Source organism: Scaptodrosophila lebanonensis, unplaced genomic scaffold (assembly GCF_003285725.1).
Source record: "Scaptodrosophila lebanonensis strain 11010-0011.00,11010-0021.00 unplaced genomic scaffold, SlebRS2 tig00000098-arrow-pilon, whole genome shotgun sequence".
NCBI classification, from domain to species: domain Eukaryota; kingdom Metazoa; phylum Arthropoda; class Insecta; order Diptera; family Drosophilidae; genus Scaptodrosophila; species Scaptodrosophila lebanonensis.
Window position 1 is genome coordinate 2,015,729 of NW_022060568.1, and position 27,680 is coordinate 2,043,408.

The 27,680-nt window shown below is 41.6% G+C and overlaps 1 protein-coding gene across 1 annotated transcript in view; it reads left to right on the top strand.

The window, feature by feature from the left end:
* The window catches only part of LOC115627911 (carbonic anhydrase-related protein 10), a 53,247-nt gene that overhangs the window by 18,402 nt on the left and 7,165 nt on the right, over positions 1 to 27,680 (top strand). The window contains exons 2-4 of the mRNA XM_030523806.1: positions 9,798 to 9,848; positions 15,668 to 15,804; positions 16,288 to 16,500. Of these exons, the coding sequence (XP_030379666.1) occupies positions 9,798 to 9,848; positions 15,668 to 15,804; positions 16,288 to 16,500 (401 nt within the window). The remainder of the gene's footprint in view (positions 1 to 9,797; positions 9,849 to 15,667; positions 15,805 to 16,287; positions 16,501 to 27,680) is intronic.

Sequence of the window (27,680 nt, forward strand, 5' to 3'; positions counted from 1 at the left end):
ATGCAGTCAGTCAGTCACAAAAGGTGCGCGCTCGCGGCAGTGACGCCCCCGACAATGGCAACAAATCAGTGTCACTGAAAATTTACGCTTAAACCTGACATTCTCAGTGACTGTCACTGACTTAAACAGCGACGGCAGCGACGTCAATGGGCGACAGCCGTAGGCTATAGGGTGGGAGGGGGGGGCTCGGGAAGAGAAGGAGTTTAGCTAGGGTAGCAGGGACACGGGGCATGGGGCACGGAGCACGGGCTGCCGACAGGCAGCAACTCTTGCTAATATTTAAGTACATTTTTTTCTAGCGAGATTGTTTCGCCGCTTGTTTGAAGTGGCACGGAGTAACTACTATAATGATTCCGTCTCTGTTGCTCCGCTTTCGCGACTCAGAGTCTCAGAGTCTGGTTCCTCGCCCCCTTGTTGCGTGCTTATGTTTTAAAAAAATGTCGTGGGTATTTGCGAGCGAAATTTGATGTTGTTGCTACTTTTCGTCTTCTTTCTTCCTTTCCTAAGTGGGTCAACGGCATTGCTTTGACTAATCCGAGCTGACAATTGGTAAACGGAGTGACAGGTGTGAGTCGGCTAGAGCCGTTTTGGGAGGAAGTGTTGGAATGACAGCCCTTGGAGAGTTGCTTTGCGTGTTTCGAATAAATTGGATCATATGGGAACAATAATATACGAGCACTCCCCAATTCTCATACAAATGGCTTAAACACTTTTCTTTTCTTTTCTTTTTAGTTTTTTCTTACTATCTACTACTACTTGAGTATTCAAGGAAATTAATTAGAGTATTCAGAGTGTCAGAGCTAGTTATTAAGTAGAGATTTCGTTGTCATTTTAAGGAATAATTACTTTAATATTCTCTGAGGGCATGTGAGCTCCCGAATTGAGGTTACAATTCGTTGATTATTTTCAATAATTCTATACTCGTATTATCCTTCCTAGTACGCTCTCCAAGTTTCTAGCACTTTTGCTTGCTTAAGCCCTGCATCACAGCAGATTTAGCCTCCGCTATTGTATTAGTCAACGGAACGGCTGTTCACTCAGAAAACTGGTATCTCGTGCTGCTGCACTTGCTAAGCTGCTTTCCTCTAGCCTTTACCCCACACTGCTCTTCTCTATTCTTCCCACCTCCATTTGGCTCTTCAACACCCAGTGTCTGGGTGACGAAAGTTGCTTATGGAATGCAAAGCCAAAGTGCCGCTTCCTTCGGGGCTCAGTTTGGTTTCGAGTGCGACTTCAGGCAGGCGCCATATGCGTTGCAATAAAAGCAATAACAACAACAACAATAACAACAACAGGGCAACTATGCATTGGCATTTGCATTGTAAGTTGGTTGAAATCAACACTAGCCTACCAAAAATAAAAAATGGAAAGAGAGCCGCAAAAAATGTATCCTGACATGTCTGCTTCACTTGAGAAGTGTGGGGAAAAAAGCCCAAGAAGAAACAACAACAGCCCTGCAGCCAGTTAAGTCAATAACGCGTTCTATTGGCCACCCTTCGCTCCCAGCAACCCATTCCTGCCCAGCAGGCAGCCAGCCTCATAAGCCGTGAACTACAAAGAGCAGTCAAATGGCGCGATTGTTGATGTTATTGTTGCTGTTCCACCTGTTCTGTTCGCTTTTTTCGGCACTTTTTGTTCTTGAGTATTTGTTGCTGCTATTGGAGTTCTAGTTCCAGTTGTTGTTGTTCTTGTTCTTGTTGTTGTTGTTATTGCTGTTGTTGTCGTTGACTTTGACGCTGACGCTGACGCTGACGCGCTTATTGGCAGCTTGAGCAGTGACAAGAACAAAACTACAATCGAAAGCGTGGGCTCCCAACTTTTTTGACAGGTGTTTTGCGTGCCGTTTGTTACGACAATCCGGTCCCCGCCCAATAAACACCACCTCCTCACACCTCACACACACACACACACACACACACACGCACACGCACACAGTCACATTTGACAGTTTTGTGCTGGCATCGAAGATTTAGCGAGACATTTCACAAAGGTCGTAAAAGCGGAAACAACGAAACTTCGAGCCAGACTGCACGGTTTCCAGCCGTAAATAAATTGCCAAATGCAAAACAGTTCTAAAAAACAACAACAACAGCAACGTCAGCAACAGTTTTAGAGTTTCTTTTTCTTTTTAGTTTTCTCTACGAGTATATGTTTATGTTTCGGTTCCTTCGATTATTGCTCTAGAGCAGTAAAGACAAGAGTTTTTATTTCTATTACACACTTAACCACTCGAAGCTTCCAACTGCTCAAATGAATTTATTAAGTTCGGGAATAGTTGTACACCTAATTCTGTTTTTGCACTGTCTTTTTTTACACGGTTTTGATTTGAAAATTAAAAATTGTATAGATGGTTGCGCGACTTTATTCAATTTAGCACGATTCAAAATAACATATGATCAATGTATTTTTACACGACTTTTTCTAGAACCAATCTACCGTGCAAAAACAGAATAAGGTGTAGTTATTTTCCCGCTGTATCTCATTTCTCATGGTACTGCAAAAATACCAAATATGAATACATAGTGTTCTTCAGTGACTTACATACTAGATAATTGTTGTTCCTAAGTCGATTTAATTAATATAAGTTCCAAGTTCTTATTCGGCACTAAATAGCTAAGAGTAAACCCTTTTGAGTCTTCTACTGAAAAGTGTCTATATAATGCATAAAGAGTCCAACACAGATAGTACGCCATATATGCTCACAGCTTCCTTTTTTCAAAATCAGTTAAGAATTCAACAAGAAAATTAATTTTTTTTCTGCCGCTTCTTCTAGGCGTTACATATCCTCCCAACAGTTGAATTCAATATTCATCTTAGTGGCATTTTAGCTTGTTTAATGAGCTGATCCCAGGGCTGCTGGAGAGTTCTAAGAGAATGGGAAAGATTTTCCCTCTCACTGTTGGCAGCTGAAGGTTGTGATGTAGCATTGTAGCAAGTCGATAGAAGTCAAAATCAACTAATACGTCTAAATAAATGAATAATTTTCAAATAATACTTAGAGTGTTTTCTCTTGAAGAAAAGAGTTCAGTCCAGGGCTATTCCCCTTATCGAGTACTACCTATATCTTGCATTTCCGTGCATGTGCCGTATTGATGGCTGCAATTTGAAGTCCGTGCTTAATAAAAAAGAACTGCCCATCAAGGGTGAATGGGGACGGGGGGCGTGGTGATATGCTTGATTTTGATTATAACGAGTGCAAGCACAGACCTGCTACCTTTGGTTGCCACACCTACCGCCCACATTGCATTGCTGCTGTTGCTGTTGCTGCTGCTGCTGCTGCCCAACAGTTTTCTGTTCTCTGATGTTTTTGTTGGGTCATTGTGGAAATGCACTTAAAGCGCAAATGGAAATCGGGGAAAACAAAAACGCAGCTCGGCATAAAATTTTAGTATTGTGTACGTAATTGAAATGGCATTTACCATTAGCTGAAGGGCGGACATGCGGACAGGCGGGCGGTTGGGCGGTTGGCCGATTGGGCGTTTGGTCTGTCGGTGTTTCGCTCGTCCTGTCGTTCGCTTGTTGGCAACAACTAAACAAAGGCGTGGCCCAGACCCGTGGCAAACGCAAAGCCAAAGCCAAAGCCAAAGGCAGAAGCAAGACATGGCCCATGTACACGAAACTTAATAAAAATCAAAGAACGAGGTGTGGCAAAGTCGTCAACGTCGCCATCGCCATCGCCATCGTCGTCATCGTCATCGTCGTCTGTGTGGCCGTTGCACGTCAATGAAAATGAAAATGTTTTGTTGAAAGAGGCTTCCATGGCTAGAAAATAAAGGCAAGCCAGTTGTCCCATTTTGGAGTTGTGAGCAGCTCGCGATCTGACGACATTGATTGAAGGCTTTCACTTGTTTGCGACTCCAAGCCAGGGCAGGACTGGGCAGGGCAGGGCAGGACAGGGCAGGATGGGGCAGGATGGGGCAAGACAGGCGGCTTCAGCGCTCTTAATTTACATGTGACGCATGACAATTGCTAGGTGGGCTTTGAAATTTGGCACAGCCCTTGACATGTGTCAAAAAGCTATTTTCGAAAGTCCTTTTGAACGCAGGATGTTCTCTATATCTACACACACACATTTTCGATAAGTTGACGATTTGAGGCTCGCTTCAAAACTCATGCTCTGATATGCATATTTAATTTATTTTTGTACAACAGAACTATTTTGTTATTCAAGTTTCGAATGAACATTTAAAATACAGTCATTCTGAAATTCAAGACTTTTCGCAAATATTTGTAAATTGCTTTTGATTTCATGAAATTATTGGAGCTATCTAACAATAACAGAACTGCTCTTTTCCATTAAGTTCATTTACTTTTTTAAATGTATTGCCAAATACTAATTCCAATATTTGGAGTTCCAAAGCTACCTGTAATATCTTTAGAGTGATTCGGGCTATTTATATTCCCGAATTCAGTCTATTCACAGCCTGGTTGCTAAAGCTTTAAAGCACACAGTATATCATTTGTCCAATATTTAAAGCAATAGCATTTAAATGTATCTACACTTTGTCCCCGGCTTAGCGAAATGTGTATCTCTAGAGAGTGGCTTTTTCCCTGCTCGTTGTTGATGCCGTTGTTGTTATTGTCGCACTTCCTACTATTAATTACAAATTGAATTTCTTATCACTGGGCGGCACCGGCTGACCAGACTGCAAACATTAGGAGTCGTCATTTGGCATTGAGCATTGGGCATTGGGCATTGAACACTGAACTCCTAGTCCTGCAGTCCTAGGTCCGTACACAAGTTTAAAATCGTTGGCAGTCGCACCTTAATGGCCGACAACATAATAACCAAAATAGTTGGCATTCAGACGGCGTGGCTGTAATTGTTGTTGCTGCTGTTGTTTGTTTGTCTCTCTGTCTGTCTGTCTGTCGGCCTGTCCGTCTGTCAGTTAGCTAGCTTGTCGTCCTTTATGGTTATTGGTCGCACATTGTTGCAGCCCGGTCACGGGTCTTGGGCTGGGCCCGGATCTAAGCCAGCGTTAGGGTTTGGGTTTGGGTTTGGGCAACATGCTAATTGTCCGTCTGTGTGGCTGCTCTGTTTGGCAATTAGAAGCGGCACATAAAGCGCTCGATGGAGGAAGGACGCTCGCAGGACAGTCGAGGAGACCAGAAGCCAAGGCATTGTGCGCCTCATGATTTTCAATTTCGATTTTTCCTTCTATGCGGGTATATGTACGGGTAAGTAGTTAGTGTTTGGCGCTGCCCGCCTGCCGTTCAGTTTGTATATCGTGCCATCGTCGACTTGTTTACAACGCCGGAAATTAATGGTGACACTTTACTTGCGCTCAATTTTCATGTTTTTTGTTGTTATTTGTTCGCTGTCGTTGTCGTCCTCGTCGTCATCGTCATCGTCATCCACTTCGATGTCGCGGCGTCGTCGTAGTCGGCGGCGTATTTAAAAACACGTAAACATGACCGGGCCATGCCCAAAAACACGCCTCGTGGCCTTCCGGGAAAGTGCCAATGGAAAGAGGGGGGGGGGGGGGGGCAGGTGGGAGTGGTGGTGGTTGTGTCGTGCTTTGCATTTGTTTTGCAGGTAAACAAAAGGATTGACGTGTGCGTTGTTTCAGCCACGCTTTCATGGCGACGCGACGTTTCCTGTTTGCCATTTTAGCTGATTGTTTTTTTACACGCGTCTGCCATTCACCGTTTACCGTTTAGTGTTAAAGCCGTGTTCTAACTAATGCCGGCTCTGTATTTGTGTTGTAACATAATACGCAACATGTTTGCTTTACAGCTTTTGGACCATTTTGATTATGTCCATGATACAAAGGGCCACAATTTATCGCCGTAAAGCTTGCAACTTGTTTGCTTTCATTGCCACAGTCCACCTACATTTCATGTTGAAATGAATTCATCATATCAAATTTTCCCGATTCAGTGACGTCAATGAGTGGCATCAAGATGAGGATTGCATTTTGCGGTGCTCGAAAAAATAGCTTGAAAAGACTGTCATATAAATACTCAACACATAACACATTGTTTTGTCGTACATTTTAAAGCATCCCTCCATTCACCAATATGGATGAAATAGATACGGTTTGAATGCATTCAAAAGTTGCATGGGAAAAGCACACATGCGCTAATATATACATAAAATGTTTTACAAGTATATTCGACCAACTCCATTTGCTTATTTTGCAAGCATTTACAACGCCAAATTGGCATTAAATTTTTAATTTGTTTAAAAGCAAGTAGAATATTTTCTGAGTAATAATAAATTATGTCCACTCCCGAATCAAATTAACTATTATTTGAATAACATTTGAAATGTTTCCCCAAAATAAGTAAGAATCAGCCCATTTGGGATCTTCTTTTCTTATCAATAAAGGAATATAGTGATACGACCTACTATACTAATATTAATGACTAATATATATATATAATATATATACTAATAATAATGATTTTTTGTGGATATAGATAGTTTATGAAAAACTGTATTTTTTATTGCTTTTTTAAACAAACTTGAACATTTTATTTTAAATAAACATAGTTCAGTAATTTGTATACTAATAAAAAAAACATAAAGTTGCCTGCCCGCCAAAGTTTTCGCCGTTCAATACATTGGACAAATACTTCCTTTGCTTGAACTATTGATTGGAATCGAGCAAAAGCTTGCAGAGCGGCATAAGGTTGTTTTTTTGTTTAAACAAATTGGCTGTCTCTTGGCAGTAATTCCTTCTAAGTCTACGTTTCCATGCCAATATCTGTTTAGTAGAATTATGGAGGAGGAGGAGTTTATAACGCCTTTACTTTAACTAAATCGTTCTTAGTACAAGGAGCACTATAGTTTATTTAATTATAAATTGCATGCAATTACAAGTACTACAACATTTACACACTATTTCCTAAAGAAGCGTTAGTTACTTTAAGTCACTCTCTTAGATGCAATTCTCGCAACCAATTATAATATCGAATATTACTATTTGCATTGTCCAGCATTTGATCAAGAGCCTTTATTATCAGTTGCGATTGATAGTGCAGCAACAAAATAAGTAGACACAGCTTTTTATAAGCTGAATAGATTTATTTAATGCCTACATACATATACTTACAAGTAGTATGTGTCGGGCTTTAGTTGCAGCTATAGTTTTTTTTTTCTTCGTCTTTCAAGTTAGGAAGGTAGAGTGCCTAACAACTTCCACTTCCAACATCGACAATCACACACACTTGGGGCATTATCATTAATTTCAGTTTAACTATTTAACACGAAACTAAATGCATTTGTTGCTCAGCTGCACGCTAATAACTTTGAAATGGTGAGCGCAGCTACGAGCAAAAGTTCGGGGCGTAAAAAAGAAAGCTGCAGCAGAGGTCAGCGCGACATAAGGCAGTTGCTGGTCCTTGCTCAGGATTCCCTGCCGGCCCTGCAAGCGAAGGGGAGTAGAGCGAAGGGGGAGAAAATAGAAACAAATGCCAACGAAAGAAAAGTGTGGCAAACGAGCAAAAATTGTTGGCAGGACGCTAATGGTCGTTGGTCGCAAGTATTGCAGCTCAATGGATTTTCACACAAAAACATTAAAATGAAATTAAACTAGAGAGAGAGAACGTCACATAAAACTAAACACTCACACCATCACACTAGAACTGAGCTTCTTTTTGTTTTTGTCATGTAAATTAGACACAAACATGGCCAAAACTTGCGGCTGGGGCCAACATTTTTGCCATGTAGCGCAACAATTTGTCGGTTAAGCGCGCGCAGCTGCAACATATGTACTATATGCACATATGTACGAGTATGTATGCCAGAAGGCCTTACACTTTACACTCACCGAAACCCCCCTCCGCCTCCCAGCACTCCAGCTCCAACTCTCTATGCGCTCAACCCGCTCCACAAGGAAGACTGTTGGCGCAGCAGTGACGCAAAACATTTAGAAATCCATTAATTTCAATCATTGCCCATGACTTTGCAATATTATTATTATTGTTATTATTGTTGAAAAAATACAGACATACATATATACTTGTATATATATGAAGGGAAAAAATGAAAATGAAAATGAAAAGTGCCAAGCCTTTTACGCTTGCCCGACAGCCAGGACCTGCGGCTAGGGTAGACGCGGCGGCATAAGGAGGGCACGGGTTTGGCCAAAGGTTCGTTGCTGGCGAAGTGCGGAAACGCAACATTTGCCATACCATGAAAACGAAAAACAGTTTTCAAGGTTTTTTTTAGCTACCCCTTTTCCCCCATAGCCGCTCCGCCCCCCACCCCGTGCCAACCGCTTGCTGTATAAATATTTCAAAATCAATACAAAGCGCCCAACATGCTCCTTAGCCAACGAAATGTGGCCGAGTGCAAAAGCCAAGCGCATGGAGGGATACAACAAAAAAGTGCATTGCATTTGGCGTCGAGTCCTGGCGCCTCGCACTGCTGCACTTTGTAGGCGCTACGAGCGGAGGCGTGGCAGGCAGAGGGCGGAGACGCTGGCAAATGGGCAACGCTTTTTAATGACTCGACATTTCTTGACTTTGATTTGAGTTGGAGCGCAACGATGACGATGACGATGACGATGGTGGCGACGATGGTGACGACGGTGGCGGTGGCCACGAGGCTAAGGTTGATGACGAAGGATGAGAGCTGGGGAGTTGTGGTGAGGGGTGATGACGAGCTGCAAGGCAGGCAGCAAAGGCGTTGGCGTGCTTTTTGTTGGCTGTCAAAATAACAAAGTGCTTTATGTGCGCTCTCTTTACACACACACACACACATATATATATATATATATATATATATTTGTATGTGTGCGGGCTCGCAGGTTTGTAGGTGTGTAAGAGCCACAGACCAAAGCAAAAAGTGTCGATGAATGTTAAAGTTAACAAGTGACGGAAGTAAATTTACAGCGTGAGCACGCTAAGAAAGGGGAAAAAAATTAAAAAGGCAAGTAAGCAAAAATCATTTCAAGTGCTGTTGTGCTTTAAAGGCACAAAAAAACATGGCAAGGAGCAAAAAGTACATGGAGCACAAGAACTCTGCTCCAACAAAGCGACTTGGCAAGCGCCTTGGGGCCGCAAAAAATAAATATAAAACAACCATTGCTATGACTGCGAAATGTGTGCAGCCCAGCGCTGTTTTTCTTGTTTTGTTGTTGTTATTTGCCGTGCCAGAAAAGAGGCAATGGTTCCGTTTTTGGTCGCCACTGGAGGCTAGAACTCCCACACACACACAAAACAAAAACCCGTGCCACTGCTCAAGCAAAGTGCAGACAATGCACCTCAGCTTAAGACTAACCCATAGTTGTCAGCTGTGGAGAACTGAACATGATTCGCAATTTCGAGCTAAAGAGGGCGACTATGCTCCAACGATTGCCTAAGCTATTACGTTTTTTTGGAGAGCTTTGCCAACTTCCTGGTAGAGTGCATAACGCTTTTCTGGACACTTTGTTTTCTAGTTGATGTTTAATTAATTTATTTATTTATTTATGTTTAAAAATTGCACATGACTACTTCTTTTCTGAATGCCATTTCTGGTGATTTTCGATACACAAAGGATGGAAGAATAGAATAGAAGAATAGCGCAATACAAAAAGAAGAAGCTATATAGAAGAGCTATATTAGTTTAAGGAGGGACCAAAGGTTGACAGCCCAGACACCTATAATATGCGCCTAAAAAACTTTGCTATCACTTGGCTTTAAACTATATTTAGCATTTAGCAATTGTTAAAGTGTATTAATAATGTATTTTTTATAATCAAAAGATAAATGTCACCTTGCCAATTGAATATCTAAAGATATTTTTAATATAAGACCTTAAAAAAATGTATATAAAAATCATGTCTTCGTCTCACTTTTTTTTGCAGTTCTACACGCAGTCAGTTGGGAGGAATGGTGGACATATGATGGCATATCGGGTAAGCTGCAGCTATATCTTCTACTTGTATATACATATTTTCTCCTCCCACCTGCACACTTAACGTGTGTGGCGTAAAGCTGAAATTCGTGTCAAGCTTTTTGGCATTTGGGCTTCGATGTGCGCTCACGTTCCGGCCATTTATTCATAAATACCTGCAACAAAGTAAGTTTTAATCAAAGGCAAGCCAACGAAACAGCATTACAAGTACGACAAAAATAGCAACAACAAGAAAAGCAACAATACGAGTAGCAGCAACAGCAGCAACAGCAGCAGCAGCAGCAGAGGTGGCGTAACAGCAGTGCTGGCCATTGCCGTTGCAGGCATGTGCAACAAAGTTGGGTAAAAAGCAGAGCAGAGCAGAGCACAGTTTTTGGCGTTAAAAAGCGTTTGTGTTTCCGTTTGCACCTGCCGCGAGCATTGTGAGCTGCTTGTTGTTGTAAAACAATTTTCCCAGCGAGTGCCATTGCATGCGTGAACTGCATGAACCGGCACCCTCATACCATTCTTCATACACAGCCTCCATGGCTGCTTCCTCATCAGCAGCTTTGCAGCTGTCAAATGTAAAAGCAGACAAAGTGAGCACCAATGTCAGTGTGTGTGTGTGTCTTTCTCTGTGTGGGTGTGTGTATGGAATAAGGAACTTTGCTTGTAGCACTGTCTAGCGTTGAAACGTGATAAGCTCACACAGCAGACACAGCCAGCACTCGCACTCACACACACACACACACACACACACAGAGAGAGACGCACACATAGACTATTGGCTAACAAAAATACGTAATGTGTCACAAGTCGACAATGGCGCCCGATCCTGAGCCTCTGTCTGATCCGTAGATGCGGCTGTTGCCACTGCAGCCAGTGCCTTTTCCCATTCGCTTGGCCCTTCACAGCTGCCCGGGTGTTGGCCAAGCCGTTGCGTCCGTGGAGATTATAGCGCAGACACTGCCGGCAGACAGCCGATAAGGATGCGACTTGGCCAGGCTGCTGCTCCAGCCGTTCGTCTTAATCTCATTAGAGTCCAGACTGACGGTAGGTAGTCACTAGAGGGATGGGTAGAGGCACGGGTAGAGGGAGAGGAAGCGGTCGGGTAGGTGGATGCTTCCAGACTACGATGCGCCATTTGCAGAAGACAAATGCATAAATAAGTTCAAGTGCTTTGAATTTTGAATTGGATTTTTCAGCTGCCAGACAGACAAATAACCCCAAAAGAGTAGGGAAGAGAGAGAAAATAAAAGAAAGGAAAGAATAGAACAGGAACAGGAACAGGAACACGAACATGAAGACGGTCGCTTTGTAGTTGCTGTCGATGCCTTTGTTTTTGTTGTTGCCGATGCTGATGCTGATGGTGATGGTGATGCCACCAATCTAGTTGTTGCTTTTGTTATTGTTATTGTTATTGTTGCTGTTGTTGTTGCCTGCATGCATAAGCGCCTTTCGTTTTGTCACACGTGTTGTCGACTCGCCGCGCTGCAACAAATTGCAACAAAATCCCAAACAAAGTTTTGTCTTTTTGGCATCCATGCATTTACATAATCGTAAGCTGCCTGCGATTTTGGTTATACGACGAGTATGTAGATGTACGGGTACAGTATTGGCCAGCTGAATAGGTTCCAAAATTTGCCACATCATCCAGAACTTCCAACTTCCACAAAATGCTAAATGCAATCAAATAAATTTGATATTGTACAACTCATCAGTTATTTACCTAAAATGTTTCCATTAATAAGGGCAAGCAATTCGATTAGAACAGTTGAAAATGAGAAATTCTCACAATTGCTTAAATACTTGTGGAAAATAATAAAAAACCATTTCCAAATTGAGTCCGAGATATACGTGAGTTCAAAATAAAGTTTCTATTGCACTGTTCGACACTGTGCACGTATACGAGTAGATACACATGCACATATGTCAGCATGTACACACACAGGAGTGTGTGTGTGTGTGTGTGTGTGTGTGTGTGTGTGAAATTGCATTACATCAGGGCAAGCTAACGTAACGCAAACGCAAACGTAAGCGTAATGCAATGCAATGTAATGCACTGCCAAATGCTGTCTGCCGCTTGCTGCCTTTTGCCTTCTGCCTTCTGCTGCATACTTTTCTGCGTTTTAAGCGCAGCTAATGCCCAAAGCTGCGCGCTGATATGCCAAACAAACAGCAATAGCAACAGCGGAAACAAAAACAACAACATGGGCAGCAAGTGTGGCAAAAGGCAAAGTAAGCAACAAGAATAAGAAAAATAACATGCCAATAAGGCAAGTAAGTTCACTCGAAAAAAAAACCAAATAAAAAATAGAATATTGTTCATAAAGTTCAAGTGAATTTATATCTACATTCCTTCTACGAGGACTTAAATCTCTCTTATCAAAGTCTTAAAGTTGCTCTGACAATTTAGAGAATTCTATAGAAGTAGCATATTTATTAGAGATTCTAAAAATGAATAATAACATTGCCTTATTTCTTTTGATAATTATCTCAAAAATTAAATAAATAATTATTTAAAAATATTAAATACAATATGTTTAATTAAATGAAAAACTTCTCCATGTCTTCATTGGTAAATTGTTGAATATTTGCACGCATTGGTTTGTTCTTGCAAAATTCAAAACACATTACGGTCTATTGAGTCTCAGAATTAAGAGTATAACTACTTGTTTTGAAATTTGCAAGACTGCTTCTTCTGAAAGAAATCAAATTTAATTATGCTGTTGTGGTTTTCGATCTTACTAGAACTGTTCTTTGGTATGATTTTCTGGGGAAAATAATTCAATATTCCCATTCTAATGATTACATTTACTCAGTGTTAGCTCCCATATAATTGAAATTGTGTAGTTTCATTTTAATTTGCAATAAAAAAGGTAATAATTAAATGCATACATATTCTTTTCCCACCTTTTGAGTACTTGGGAGAACAGAAAATGAATTTTTCGCAATTGCAGCTTTTCCACTCCATCGTTTTGTTGAGTGTTGATGCAGCCAGGCAGCCAGCCAGCCTGTCTGTAGTTGGGGAGGCACTGTGGCAGACAGAATGGTGAAGAACAGGGAGGAGAAGAGCAGGCTACTACGTACTACTTGTTTAACGTGATTTGCACGCGTAACGATCCAAATAAAAGCGAGCGAAGCGTGCAGCGTTGCATACCGCACGGCGCACGGCGCACGGCGTACAAATCGAAGCTCCCGCATCTCAACTTCCTTCGTCTATACTGTTGCTTCTGCCAGCCAGCCTGCCTGCCCGCCTGCCTGCCTGACAGCCAGCTAGCCAGCCAGCCTGCCACTAATGTTGTTAATGGCTGTTAAAATCGTTTGGCAATTGCCTCATTGACTCAACTGGAAACCATTTTACAGATAGCAGCGGGTGGCCACCGCTTTCCCATCGCCTTGCCAGCTTACATCCCCGATATAATAGACTTGCTGCGACTGCAGTCGATGACTGCCACAGTCGCGACATGCTCAGCTGGCTCGTCTGCTCGTCCGCTCGTCTATCCGTCTGTCTGTGTGCTTCTCCGTTCGCCGGCTTAATGCACGCCTTAAAAATTGTTATGGCGTTGAGGTCAACAATCGCTTGAACGCGTGTACGTGGCGTATCTATGATTGAAGCTTTTGATTGCGGATCCGGTATTCGGATATTATGCTGCAGTGCATGCGGTGCTTAGAACGGGACCAAGAAGAATGCCAGCGCTCTAAACGTGTTGATGTGATGCTTGCGAGCCATCTAGCAAGTTTCCTTGCCTCTTCGACTCCTAGACTCCTAGACGTGTGTAATGCAACTTAGAGTCAACAGTTTACAGTTAGCAGCTTGTTATATTGAGAAATGTTGGCTAAGCAAGGTGTGCCAGAGCGTGTGGTGTACGAGTATGTGTATCGCAAATACGATTTGAGGTGGGCTTAAGCTGTGGCTAAGCAGCCACAGTTTACCAACCAAACTGAATTCAAGCATTATGTGATTTATGTATCAGCCAGCCATGCCATAATTATGTATTTAATACCATTTTCCGCTTCAGTCAAGAATATCCAATAATGTGGTTGCAATGCTGACCCTTCTTGGTTTCAACACTGAAAATTAAATGATTGCCCGCATGGCTCTGAGGCGTGAAGAGGGTAAACGTATTATTATCTTTAATTGCTGATTTAATTATTCCTCTTACATACTGGTCAAGCGGAGCAAATGAGTTGGAGGTCGAAAGATGTGTGCTGATTTAAAACAGGCGTCCTCTCTAATTGAATATGATTCGGCGAAGGCCATAAAGCCATGACGTTTCGAAAATTGCGCACTGGAGCAAAAAATTGATAGTGTCGATCTGCCGTTTACTCCCCTAATTAACTGCAAGGAGTGTTTAAAATGCTTTCTTAAATGCATATTATTTGGGATGGGATTATCAATTTATTCACTTCCATATTTAGCAAAATCAATGCCACGTGATATTTGAATTTCTTTTTGTGAATTGTTATGTCTTCAACATTTATTGTAGCTATGCTCCTTGGATTAATGTAAACATCCTTTCCTCCCTTCCATCCTTGATGTTCAGTCTGTTAGCTGCCAGTTGTCAGCATTTCAAAGTCAATGAAGCAACTCAAACCATCTCAATATTTTACTTACTTATTACTTTTTATGCAGACGCAGGAAAATTGAGATAAAAAGTTCGTTTGTCTTTTCTGTTCTTGTTTGTGTTTTTTGAACATGGCTTTTGTTCGGTTCGGTTCGGTTCGCCGCGCTTCGCTTGCTTGCTTGCTCCTCAGAGATGCATGGCCATTTGAACGCAAATAGCGAACCTTAAATTAACAGACTGCTTTCTTTAGAGTATCAAATAACGCTTTCAGTGCATGAATTCGTATGTGCCTTCAAATAGATTTATACCTGGCATAAGCTCGCAAATTCTACCAGAATTGTGTAAAAAGAACACAAACGGCCTCTCAGAATGCTGTCTGTCTGTCTGTCTGCCTGCTTGTCTTTCTGCCTGGCAGATGGGAACAAAAATAAAATAGAATTTTATTTATTTATTGTAGCTTAACTTGATTCCATTCTGCCATAAATTAAGTTTCTAACGTTGCAGCGATGGGCAAAATGGGCGGACAGGTGGTCGCCCCTGTCGATTGGTGTTTGCTTATATACTTGTATGTATGTATATATATAGATATACATATATACATATGCAAACCTCACAAATTAAGGCGGTAAGTCAGTCAGTGGTGATGGTGTCTCCTTTGGACGTGTGACTGTGTGATTGTGAGTTGGGATTGGTCCTCTCGTCTGGCCCTTGGGATAGGGCTCCCACCAATGCCAACACCTCTGAAGGAAAATATTGCAATAGCTTCATTTAAGTGGCAAAAACTTGCCAGCCAAACGCTTCAGAGCCACCCACAGAGTCCGCACACATTTTGTGGCATCTCGACCGCAAGTTTTCTGCTATAGCTGTTGTTTGTTTTGTTGTTATTGTTGCTGTTGTTGTTGTTGTTTTTTTGTTGCTGCTGCTGGCTTGTCCAACCATTTTTAGGTTACATGCTGCGGCTGCATTTTCCGCACTGCAAAAACTTTAGCATAGTTTGTGGCGCCTCGTGGCGCAATTGTTCATAAATCTTGTGGGGTCGTTCTAGCCATTACTACTATTTCTGTTGTTGTTGCTGTTGTTGCTGCTGCTAGTGTGCGTCCACACGCCAACGATTTGACATCAAAACAATAACTTGGCCAGCACAAAAAGGAGCCCACACATACAGACGATAAAAATCTGTAGAATCCGAAAATGTTGAGCTGTAAATTGTTGCGGCAAATAAAATGAACTGCCTTCGCTTTCCAAAAATTAATTGCCGCGTCTTCTCCCGCAGGTCCTGCCTTTTGGGGTCTCATCAACCCGGAGTGGTCGCTGTGCAACAAGGGGCGGCGACAATCTCCAGTGAATCTAGAGCCACAGCGTTTGCTCTTCGATCCCAATCTGCGACCGATGCACATTGATAAGCACAGAGTGAGTTCATGATACAAACCCCTATTGTTATGAAAAAAAAAGAGAAATTAAGTGTATACTTAAGGCCTTAAGTTAATTTTATGTTCAGTAGAGTTTAGCTTCAACACGTTGTTGGTTTTCCCTTTCTAGGAACTGATACTCCATTCATAAATGTTCTGCACAAATTATTTACTTGACAATTAGATTAGTCGTGAAAATATAATTTTGATTAAGTATTTATCGTAATGATATTTGAGACTTTCACGAATATTTAATAATAGTTGAGTTTGATGAGATTTAATGTAATGTAAGTATATAAGAACTTTATTATTATTGGGCTTGATATTACTCAAATCCTTTCCATCTACTTAATAGTCAACCCATTAAGGATTGTTACATATTTATTAATAATGTATTAAATATATTTAAATTAGAGGCCCACTCTACCATATGTATGTATGTATGTCTACTATGTACTATACTGTTACCTTATTTCTCTCACAGATAAGCGGTCTGATTAGCAATACTGGGCACAGTGTCATCTTCACTGCCGGCAATGATACGGTGGCCAACTATGATGGAATGCAGATGCCTGTAAACATTTCGGGCGGTCCACTGTCCTATCGCTATCGCTTTCATGAGATACATATACACTATGGACTGAATGATCAATTCGGATCCGAGCACAGCGTCGAGGGCTACACATTCCCTGCGGAGGTAAGCCGAAAAACTGTCAATTTCAATAAAGTTCCTGACACTCGTTTGGGCGGTAAATGGTGCGACTTGAATTTTTGTTGTTGTTGTAGAAAACATCTTGACACTTCAAATGCCTGATAACTGTATCTTTGTGTGTGTACGTATGTCAGTGGGAGTGGGGGCGGGGGCGGGGGTGTGTGTGCCTATTGTGTGTGCTCGCCTTAAATGTAAATAATTTCCTTTTTGTTGTCTATTTCGACTCTTGGTTGCTGTCAACAGATTTTTGCCCTTTTTAACAATTCAATTGTTTGCCGTCTGCATGTGTGTGCACTTGTGTGTGTGTGTGTGTGTGTGTGTGTGTGTGTGTGTGTGTGTGTGTGTGTGTGTGTGTGAGTGTGTGTGCGTCATTGTCGCCGCCCGAGTGCGGGCTCCAGAAAAAGTTTTCAACACTCAGAACTTGGCTCGTCGTGTTTGAGCCGCAAGCGTCTTCCCCATACCCTGCCATTATTTCATTTTACTCAGTTCTGTTTCATTTCTTTTCGATGCCTGCCTGCCTGCTGCCTGCCTTCTTCCCTTTTGGCTGGCATATATTGTTGTTCTTGTTGTAAGCTTGTTAGCTCGCCTGTTAAAATATTTACGCAGATAAACGAGCGGAAGTGTATTTGATCAGCATTTAACGTAACAAATGTCGATTTGTCGCCGCCTTTGTAAGTGTGTATGAAGTTGGCTTCTCGTCCTTTCTTCAGAGCGAGTGCGCGTCTTTTTCTTTTCCTGCTGCTCTCCACCCAGAGAGCGCTAAGGCTGGCAGTTCCATGGCCTTCCAAGGCAGACAACCATGAAGTGGAGGCCCGCAAATGTTCCCATCAACGTCGCCGACTGTCAGCGCCAGACAATATATTTAAGTTTGTCTTCTATTTTGCTTTAAAGTATCATTTACATGAACTGCTCTGTCGATTTGAATTGTGAATTCAACATAAAAAGTCGCAATATATGTATTTTAAAGTCTATTTTAATATTATAATTTTGATATTAAAAGAGGCTCAATCCGGTATACTGAAAGAAAAAAAATGTTTACACCTAATTCTGTTTTTACACTTCAATTTCAATTCAAAATTTTATACAATTTTATTGTTACACGACTTTATTCCTTTTAGCACGATTCAAAATAACACAAAATAAATAAATTCAAACCCACCCAGCTGACAAACAGCTAGAATGAATTCTTACATTATATATGTGAATTAATGAATTAAACATAAATCCTTGTTTTTAGAGATAAGGAAACAATCACTTTTTTTGCATATCAATGTCTTTTTTTACACGACTTTTTCAGGGAAACAATCTACGGTCTGAAAACAGAATAAGGTGTATTTGAAATTATTTCATTATTAATTTGTTTTATTAAATAATGTTAAATTTAGACGAAGTTAAATGCCTTAGATACAATACATAATAGTACACTTTATTCAAAATACATATATTTCAGTTTTTTATTGCCAAGAAGCGTCAAGCTCAATTGTCAACTTGTGGTGTCTTCTGTAGACCACTTTAAAAAGCTATGAAGAGCAATTGTAGAGGATTGAAGAGTACTGTAGAAATTGTGAATGATTTGTGTTGGTGGTGATTGCCGGCTGTGTGCGGACTAAGGGACTTAAAAACGTTTTGTATTACTTTACATTGTTTTAACATCAGGCGTGTATTTGTGTCATAAGTATTGCAGGCACTTTCACTCTCAGCCACACACACACACACTCTCACACACACACACACAGACACATGCAGACAAACATCTATGTATTCAGACACCTTGTGTGGCAATCTGTCTGTCTGTACGGTCTTTATCTGCTTTATTTAGCTCGACATGAAGTGTACAGATGCGTGCTTCCTGGCCGGCTCCCCAAATTCTGCCTGCCTCCTCCTTCCTTCCTGCCCGGCAGTCTCGAGAGTTTCCTCCTGCCAGCCTGCCAGCCTGCCACTTGCCTGCCTGCTGTTTGCTTTTTAACAAAATATGATTTGGCCCTTTGTCATTTTGAAGTCAAGTTCTGTAGACACACACACGCACACTCATAACTCGCTGATGTAAAGCAGCTTATTAAAAATATGTTAATCTCTGGCAGTTGGTCTGAAACGCTTTGTTAATCGTTTTATACGAGTATATTTGATTTTGTGTGTACTCTGTATTTATTTTTGATTGCACCATGGACCACAAAACGAATATTTTTGCAATATATATATACCATATATTTAAATGTATGTGCGTGTGTGTGCTTAGTAGCTGACATATTACGCATACGCCGTGGCGGTCAAACATCAAATGACTGGCATGTCAATTGCCAATTGGCCAATTTGTTGTGCGCTCGTCCATGGGCTCGATGTCGGCTGTTCCTCCGTCTCTATATCTGTCTGTCTGTCTGTCTGTTTGTTCGTCTCTTCTGTTCGTCTGCCTGCCGCTGATTGTTGTTGGTGTTGTGTTTAATGACCTTTGACAGAATATCATTGATTTTATTGCCTCGTTTACTGTTCTGTTTTTGTTGTTTCTTTTTTCTTTTTGGGCCACCAATATAGACAATGGCCGCAACAGCAGGCTTTTCAAGCCGCCTACACACATTTGTTTCACGCTCATTTGGCTTGCGCCTCTCATTGCCCCAAACGCCGCACACTCATGGCCTCCCGCTGCCCTCTTGTCCAGCAAACGCGACTGGCATATTGATGTGGAGTCCCGTGCTGCCAGCGACTTGTGTGACATGTCAATTAATGGCAGCACATTTCTCTACCACGCGAACGAAACAAAACGAGCCAACGACTTTGGCACAGTGGCTCCAAAACCAAACTCATGTCTATGAAAGCTCGATGGCTTATTAAAGTCAAGTGCCGGTGCAAAAGCAACTTCACTCTTTGATTTATTCGCTCCGCGTTATGTGCAATTATACTAAAAGGTGTACATTGATAAATGTCAATATTAGACTTATACTTGTAAATGGACATCGAAAAATAAAAGTTGTCTCTTCTACAGTGAGGAGTATTTTTGGGTGGATATTCCTTTAATATTCAAATGTTTTCTCCCTTTTGCAAATGGAAGGCCTAACTAAACTCAACACACTTTTAAAAACCCATTTTTCTGCTTTCTCTTATGGCAGAGCTTTCAATTGTAATTCTCTTGGTATGGCATTAAATTCAGTAAAGTTCTAGTAAGTGCTGGTGCTCTGTGAACTGAAAGTAAGTATATTTATTTATTATTGTGCAGCTTTGATTGTACAGTTTTAAAGCTTCATAACAAGGCGAGGATGGAAGTTTAAATTCAGAAAATTATTTGAATACATTCGAATTTATTGAATTTTAAGCCGAATCTTTAAGCTTGTCCACAGTTCATAGGATAGGACTTTGAATTATAAAACTTCTTCGAGCACTTAGAGTCGATGTTTTCTATAAATAAATTGTTTTTTTCAATATAAAATCGATTTAATACTTGCAAATGTTTTTTTTTATAGAAGAACGATTTCTTATCCTATAAATTGATATTAAATATTTGTAATTCATGTAAAAATTAATAGTATGGGTAAGCATCTAAAATATTAAAACCTATAGCCACTGTAGCACTGCACAGTTAAGTGCCTGACTGGACGGTTGGTTGGTTGATGGGCCTGCCTTCTTGTTCATTTCATGGTCAAGCTTCGACATTGTTGCCGTTCCAGTTTTGTTTGAATTTTTGCCAATAATGTGCAGCTGCCACTAATTTGTAGCACACACACACACACACACACTCGCACACATACACGCACACAGGCCCTCTCCATCACTTACTCATATAGTACATGCCTGGCTGCATGTGTGTGTGCACTTTATGTGTCTAATTAGTAAATGCCAATGTTAATTAACTCATATTTTGGATCTTACGGCCGACGCAGCAGCTGTTGAAAGTATTGTGCAAGTTCCCGAGTTGGCCAAATGCAAAGTTGAAGCGATAGTTGGTTGTTGTTGTTGTTGACGGTTCTGGTCGTGGCTGCTGTTGCAATCGAGTATTTATTTCGGTCTGCCTGCCTGTCTACTTGACTTGCGAGCTAACGACGGGGCGTATGCGTGATATGCGACGTACTCGCTTGGTCTGATGCTCCACTTGCCAAAAAGATTTGTCAGCTGTTTGTTCTGTCAGTGCACAGACAACAATAATTACAACAACAACAACAACAACAACAACAAGAACAACAATGAGCAAATAACGTTATAAATCTGTTGCATGCCAACGACACTTGCCGCCAATGTCAACGCGTCGCGTTCTGCCGGCAGTGCAAATTAATTAGAAATTTCTAACATCAGAAAGAGCTAACCTCAAAAAGCAGACATCGGCGGCAATGGCGCCGCAAAGTATGCTACGCTTGTTTGCCGCAACGCTAAATTACTTTTCCGGGGATGTTAAACAGTTTAGAAGCAGTCTGTAAGGAAATGGGACAGGAAGAGTGTACTCGCGCGAGGCGGTGGCTACGATGGGCTTTAATATAGCAACAACAACAACAACAACAATAAAGCAACAAAAACAACACCGACAACGACAAGCAGATGAGCAACAGCAACCAAAACTGCAGAGGGCAGCAACAACTACAAGAATGGCAACAACAAGAGCAAGAAAAGCACGAACTAATGGCGAAAAATTTGAGCTGCTTTAATGAATTCTTAATTGGCAATTTTAATTAATCCTCATGAAATCCGCACAAGATTGCAGCCAAAGCTATAGCTATAGCTAAAGTTGAAGCTGAAGCCGATACCAATGGTGATGCTGATGCCAAACGCTGGTAGACACAGACGGCGTCTTCTTCAATTTCAGTTTCCAGCACCAGTTGCCGTTGTCATTGGAGCTGCATGTCTATGTATGTATGTACTTGTATGTGTGTCTATCTGTATGTGTGTGTGAGTGTGTCTGTCTGCCCTACCTGGAATTCTCAAGGATAGCCAAAATTATCAGAAGAAGACTGGCGCTATTTCAATTTAATGCGCTCAACTTGGTGTCTGTTGTTGCGCTGTGCCTTGAAGTTCTGATTTGTTTGCATGCCTGTCTCTCTGTCTGTCTGCCTATACATATTTATATGTATGTATGTACATATATGTATGTGTGTGTGTGTGTGTGTTGATATGCGTGGTAATTTAGCACTTGTCTTGTGGCTTAAATTTAAGCACAGTCGCCTTCCCCGCCACTCCTCTGGGCCCAGCGGCTTGCCCCTTTCATTGTCTGGCTGCGGTCGCATCCATCCATCTCGCGGCCTCTGTTCGTGTGGCAAGCTATAGCGATGGCGATGGTGATGGCGCTGGCTTAACCATTAATTTACGCTCTAACCATGAAGTACATGCTTAACTATACAAATGTATCTGTGCGCCGTACTTAAACACAAACACACACACACGCGATAAAATATTCGCTGCTAATGAGGTCGTGTTGTAATTTTCGGTTTGATTTGGTCGGGAAAGCGACTAAATTGGTTTAACGGGCCAGCAAATTGTGAGCAGGCATTAGGATAGACAGTTCGTTTTTAAATAGAAGCAACACTCATGGAGCGAGCAACGATTGATTGAGCCCGTTTAAAAGCACTAGATAGCTTAATCAGACAGAAAATTGAAAAGGGCGCAAGCGACGAAAGTGTTTGAAAACACATCCATCATTTACTCAATTAAGAAAGAAAACTTTAATTCGAGTCTTTTCTTCAATTGAGCAATTAGAGTGTTTATCCAACAACATACTTCCTCTGTACTATTTGTTTATTTTTAAATTCGCCATATACATGTAACAACTGTGTGAGGTGACTAGAAATAGGTTTTCTACTTTATACTCTTGCTATTTACTGTGCATATCTAATTTAAAAGTGCTTAAATATTTCCAATAAGCTCGAATGCTACAAAGTAAAACGCTTTCTAAATGCGGATAAGATAAGAGACCAGTACGGAAATAGATGGCTTCATAAATCGCGGCCCATTACTATGGAGAAATAATGAAACAGTGATGTTAATAAATGGCTTCAGTGCCGACGAAGAAAACATTTCAGCTCGATTGCTTTATGCTTTTTACATGTTCACAAATTAGGACAACTAACGTAACTCACTTAGCCAAGTCATGACAAAAACGCTGAAGACCATTTGCCAAGACTATGTAGCTTGCTAGATAATGTGGACACACTAGTATCTAAGAATCTGCCTTTTTCCTACACTCTTTTTCTATTTGCCTTCTGAGCTATTGCTGCAGAATATATTGGCTTTAAACATAAACTGAGCTATTTTGAAGATAAAGCCGCTGTTGAGCAACATTCTCGAGCTACGCAATTCCTAATAGATAATCATGGCTCAAGGAGTGTGCTATTTAATTCCACAAGTGTCCAGCAGGCATTTCGCTTGCCCGCACTCTCTACTTGGCGTTGCACTTCAAAGCGTTTCAAGACGTTTCAGCAAAACGCTAGTAAAACGCTTTTAATTTATCTGCCTTATGGGCACTTGGCGAGTCAGTTGAGTTGTGTGCGTTATACAAGTAGAAGCGTGCATTTATGCAGACAATAATTAGCAGCAAGTGCATACACAAACACGCTCACACACACGGATATTTCATTTGTAACATATGTGGTGACTAAAGCACGACACTATGTTTGTCCTCCTCGTGTGCTTGTGTGTCTGTAAGCTCGACAATGTCCCCTGTGCGTTGTTAAGCTAATTTGCTTCATTTGTCTAGAAAACTGACTGACAGACAAACACAAACACACACTCACACACACATTCAGGCTGACTCAGAGAGAGAGAGAGATAGAGACACACATTTATTCATATATAGGCGGCAAAGTGTTGACATGAGGCCGTGTTTTGGCCAAGGCCCAGGCCCAGGCCCAGGTCCGGGTGGACGGCTCGCAAACAACGCATCAGCGTCATTCTAGCCATACATGGTCTACACGAAGCCAAGCCAAGTCAACCAACTAAAACATACAGCCCATACTCGTATACGTGTACAAGTAGTGGAACCGGACAGAGGAGGCAGAAGGGTGTTTTACTCGACTCCGGGCTCTGTTAGACAAGCCTGTTAAGCCAAAGTCATAGAGTCGAGTGAGCCTTAGAGCTGCACAGATCTGCCTGTTTTAAAAATGTTGCTTCCTTGAACCAGTTGATGTAGAAAGGAGAACTGAATTCTTTAAAATTAAGCTGAATTCTTCGAATTGTAAAATTCAAAATACTTTTATGCATAATTGATTGATTAACAAAAGCTAACAAGCAGCAAAGAACCTTTGAAGTGCTTCAATTTAGAGAAAAGACTGTGCGAAATTTTCTCTGCCGATTCGCTGGATATATGACAACAATTGTGGCTAATTGTGTTTAAATTGTGTTTAAAGTTTAAGATGAGTAGATATCACGAATATAGTCATAGAATAGCACTGCAAAAACGATTTCCAATGTATTGTTCTCCCGGACGATATCAGAAGAAAGGGATTTCCCTGCATTGATTTGAATTTGATTTTTCGAGAACTGTTGGAACCAGGAAGCGGGCGTGAAGGGATTGTGTAACTCAATTATGAAACATACTTGTGAACTAGACCGGCACTTGAGTCTATGAATCCACTGGGGGTCGCTGGCGAAGGTGCTGCTGAAGTGTGGAGGGGCTGGGGTCGAGGACGGCGCCAAAGTTTTCCAGCAGCTGCCCTGCTTTGGCTCTTTTGCTGTTGAGAACGTTCGGACTGGACTGGGCTGGACTGGGCTGGGCTGGGCATGGCCTGGAATCCATGCAGTGAAAACATGTGTAATTGATCTGATTAAGTTGCCTTTGCCATATGTGTGTGCGAGTGTATGTGTGGGTGTGTGCAAGAAATATGCCCGCCCGACGCTTTGTTTTAGCAAGCAAGTAAACAGACAAGCCAGCAGACTGTCCGAGGGGATGGGCAGGCAGGCAGGCAGGCTAGCAGGCTGGCTGGCTGGAAAAGGACGTAGTCGTGATGGGTTGGAGCTGGGGCGGGCAGGCGTGAAGGTGGTGGCCTGTGCTTGTTGTTCTGCTATTTATTTGCTACTGTGGCTTGTCCGTGTCTGTTTGCTGCCGCACGGTTTACGGTTTAATGAAACGGAAGTATAACATTTTAGTTTGTGGTAAATATTCTATAATTTTTTACGCACACACTGCCGACACCTCCCTCCCTCCCTACACACTTCGCAACCAGCACTGGTCACTGGCGAACGACATCGGAGCAGTACTGGTGGGTGGGTGGTGGCAGACACTTCTACTTGTATGTATTAATCGTTGCCATGTAATAGATTCGCCTTTGATTGTTGCTGCTGGAGTGCCTGCCAATTAGCTGGCAGTCCTTCTCGCCTATGAAAGCCATTCACAGCACAAACATTTCCACACTACGATGAATGTGAGATGGACATGGCCAGCTAGCAGCTGCAGCAAATTACCAGAGAGATATGGGAACATCAGGATATCGGCACGAAGAAACGCTGTACTATAGTCGTTCTCATTCCACATTCAGCCCATATGCTTAAGCCATTACTCTTAACCGACTGCGTCCGAATAGTTTTTTGAGATAATACAAGTACAAACAAATTAGGAATCTTATCTGCACCTGATTATGATTATGATTAAGTGTGGCTCTCAAGCTCCAGTTTACGGATGACACACCATCGTGTTAGCGAATCTCCAAATGAGAGCTCAGTTTCTGGACTTATGGTTCATTGATAAAGTTTCAAAGAATGCAACCTTTTTTCACTTGCCCTTCAGCGTTTTTATGTTTTTTAGAAAAAGGCATTCTTCCCTTTCAGTCCAAAATATACTCTGTGGCCAAATCATGAATACGAGTATAATGAGAGTGGGTTTTCATATCAGGTTCATATCAGACGATGTTAATTAATGTTGGTAAATCCATTTCCATATATTGAAGATAAATAATTTAAGCAGAAAGTTGCAAGTTTCGAATTTCTATTCTAGCTGCTACTACTGAAAAACAATTAATTAGGCGTTCAAAGAAGCACGAGTATCCGTTTCAAGGAGTTGGGTGGAAAGTAGTTGAAGCTCGAGAGTCTCCAGAACTTAAATCACACAATTTCCACTGGCACAGCCCCAACCACAGCCGAGTGCGTCTACTTCACCTGCCGTGCTTCCCATGACAACGAGCCGGCAATGCGGCAATCCAGCACATACTCGCACAGGGATATGTACATGGCATGCAGCTCATGGCCCAAATGCAATTGCAATTGTGTAGCTTATTAAAAAACTTAAGACTCTTAAGCTGGCACCTAACCCGAAGGCATACTCAGCATCCTTTGCATCTGGTCTGGTTAGGACTGGTTGGGTCTGGTTGGGTCTGGTTTGGACTCGTTGAGCTCGTCAAAAATGTTATTTTCATTTACATTTAAGTTTTTCATCTGGCAATTTCTTTTAGTCCATTTAGATCCTGCTTCATGCACTCACACTCGAGAACTTTTCGCAAACTTAATTTAATTTAATTTAAATTTTATTTGCTCTACTGGGCACACATTAAAATTTCAGCATGCAGTTTTTAATATTTGAATGCTTTTTTGCAATTTTAAAAATTTACTTTTATGCTCGCAGCGAAATTCAGTCCACACACACACACGCACACACACACACACACGATATCGCCCCCTTCTTCCCATCCCCCTAGACTTCCCCTCCCACATGCACATGCAAACAAACAAGCAGAAGAGTTGCAAGCGAGTGGGCAACGATTAACTGCCTACAAGGCGCCCAGGACCTCCCCACCCCCCGACAACCCCACATCCCAATCTTACCGCATCATATGCATACGAGTTCGAGTATGTGCATGTGTGTGTGTGTGTGTGTGTGCGCGCTCTGCTGCTATTATTATTATTATTATTTTCACTATTGTCTGCAGCATTTCCTTCCGTTTTGTGCGCCTGCCCAAGCGTCTGGTCAACCAAATGAATGCAAGCTCTCAGAGACTGGTCCAAGTTCCACAAACACACGTACGCCCGAATCCTCAACATCCGTGCTCATATCCCTGCAGCTCCCAATGCACCAATCGTCCACATGAAAACTAGTAGTTCCTGTTTCTCAGTGCCGCGCAGCAACCATCTGAGCAGCATCTTCAATTCTAGGCCGCGAAGTATAGATGGTATTGATGGTTTGGCCAGCTTCAAGGGATGACATCCCTTCACTTACAGCCAATTCAATGCATCTCAGAAACACATGGAGCCAATTGTCTTGGATATCCTCTAATGTCCAGTTGACTTCTGCACATCCATGAAAGAGGCATATTTCCTCCGATTGGGCAATGGGTGTACAAAAATGGCGAAGAGCCACTTATTGCCATTAAACTAACAACTTTATGGGCTATATCGTATATTGTCGGGTCGAAATATGATTCATTGGAGGTTTCCTATGATAACTTTCAAATCGAACCGTTATCATCATTCTTTTTGAAGAAATTTAGCAAATGATACAAAGATACCAGAGTCCTAAAATTTCAATTCAATTTATTCGCTTTTCTTAAAACATGAATTTACAAGTGAGGTAAACATAATCTTAATGTTAAGAGTACAGGCAGCTGAGCCTCTTCTACTTAATTAGACAAAATGGAGAAATATAAAAAGTCTTAAACAAATTTGCAGACAACTCCTTGAACTTATCAGCTGGCTTTATATAACTCAAAAAAACATATTTTTTTGAACAACAATTTGCCTTTCAATGAAACGCAAGGGAACTACTTTGCTATCGGCTTCAAAAAAAAAAAAAAATAAAAAGAAGAAAAGCCTGTACTAGTTTGGAGTTCTTCCGGGTAGGCAAGCACATGCATGACCAGATCCTGAATGGAGTCCTTTTGTGGAATGAGCTAGGATGTGGGTCGAGGGGTAAGCGCGTGGTTTCTCTTCGTAGGCGTTGCTCGTATGCCTTCGCAGACGTAAAACAAAAGTGCAAATGCATATTTATTCGACAGTATGTATGTACGAGTATGTGTGTCTGTATGTCTGTATGTCTATATGTGTGTTCTGGCAAAGCAGACGTCCAGGCGAGCCTTCTCCTCATCGTTGGCTAAAAGCAAAATATTTGTTGTTGTGCCGCTTTATCTCGCTTGCAGAGTACTGTCTATGTGTGTATCTGCACTCAAAAAAAAAGGATAAGGAATTTGGACAAATGTAAGAATCGACTTAGCCCAGTAGCTCGCATTCCACGGTTATGCGAGCATATCTTATTTCCAGCTTGATTTCTCGCA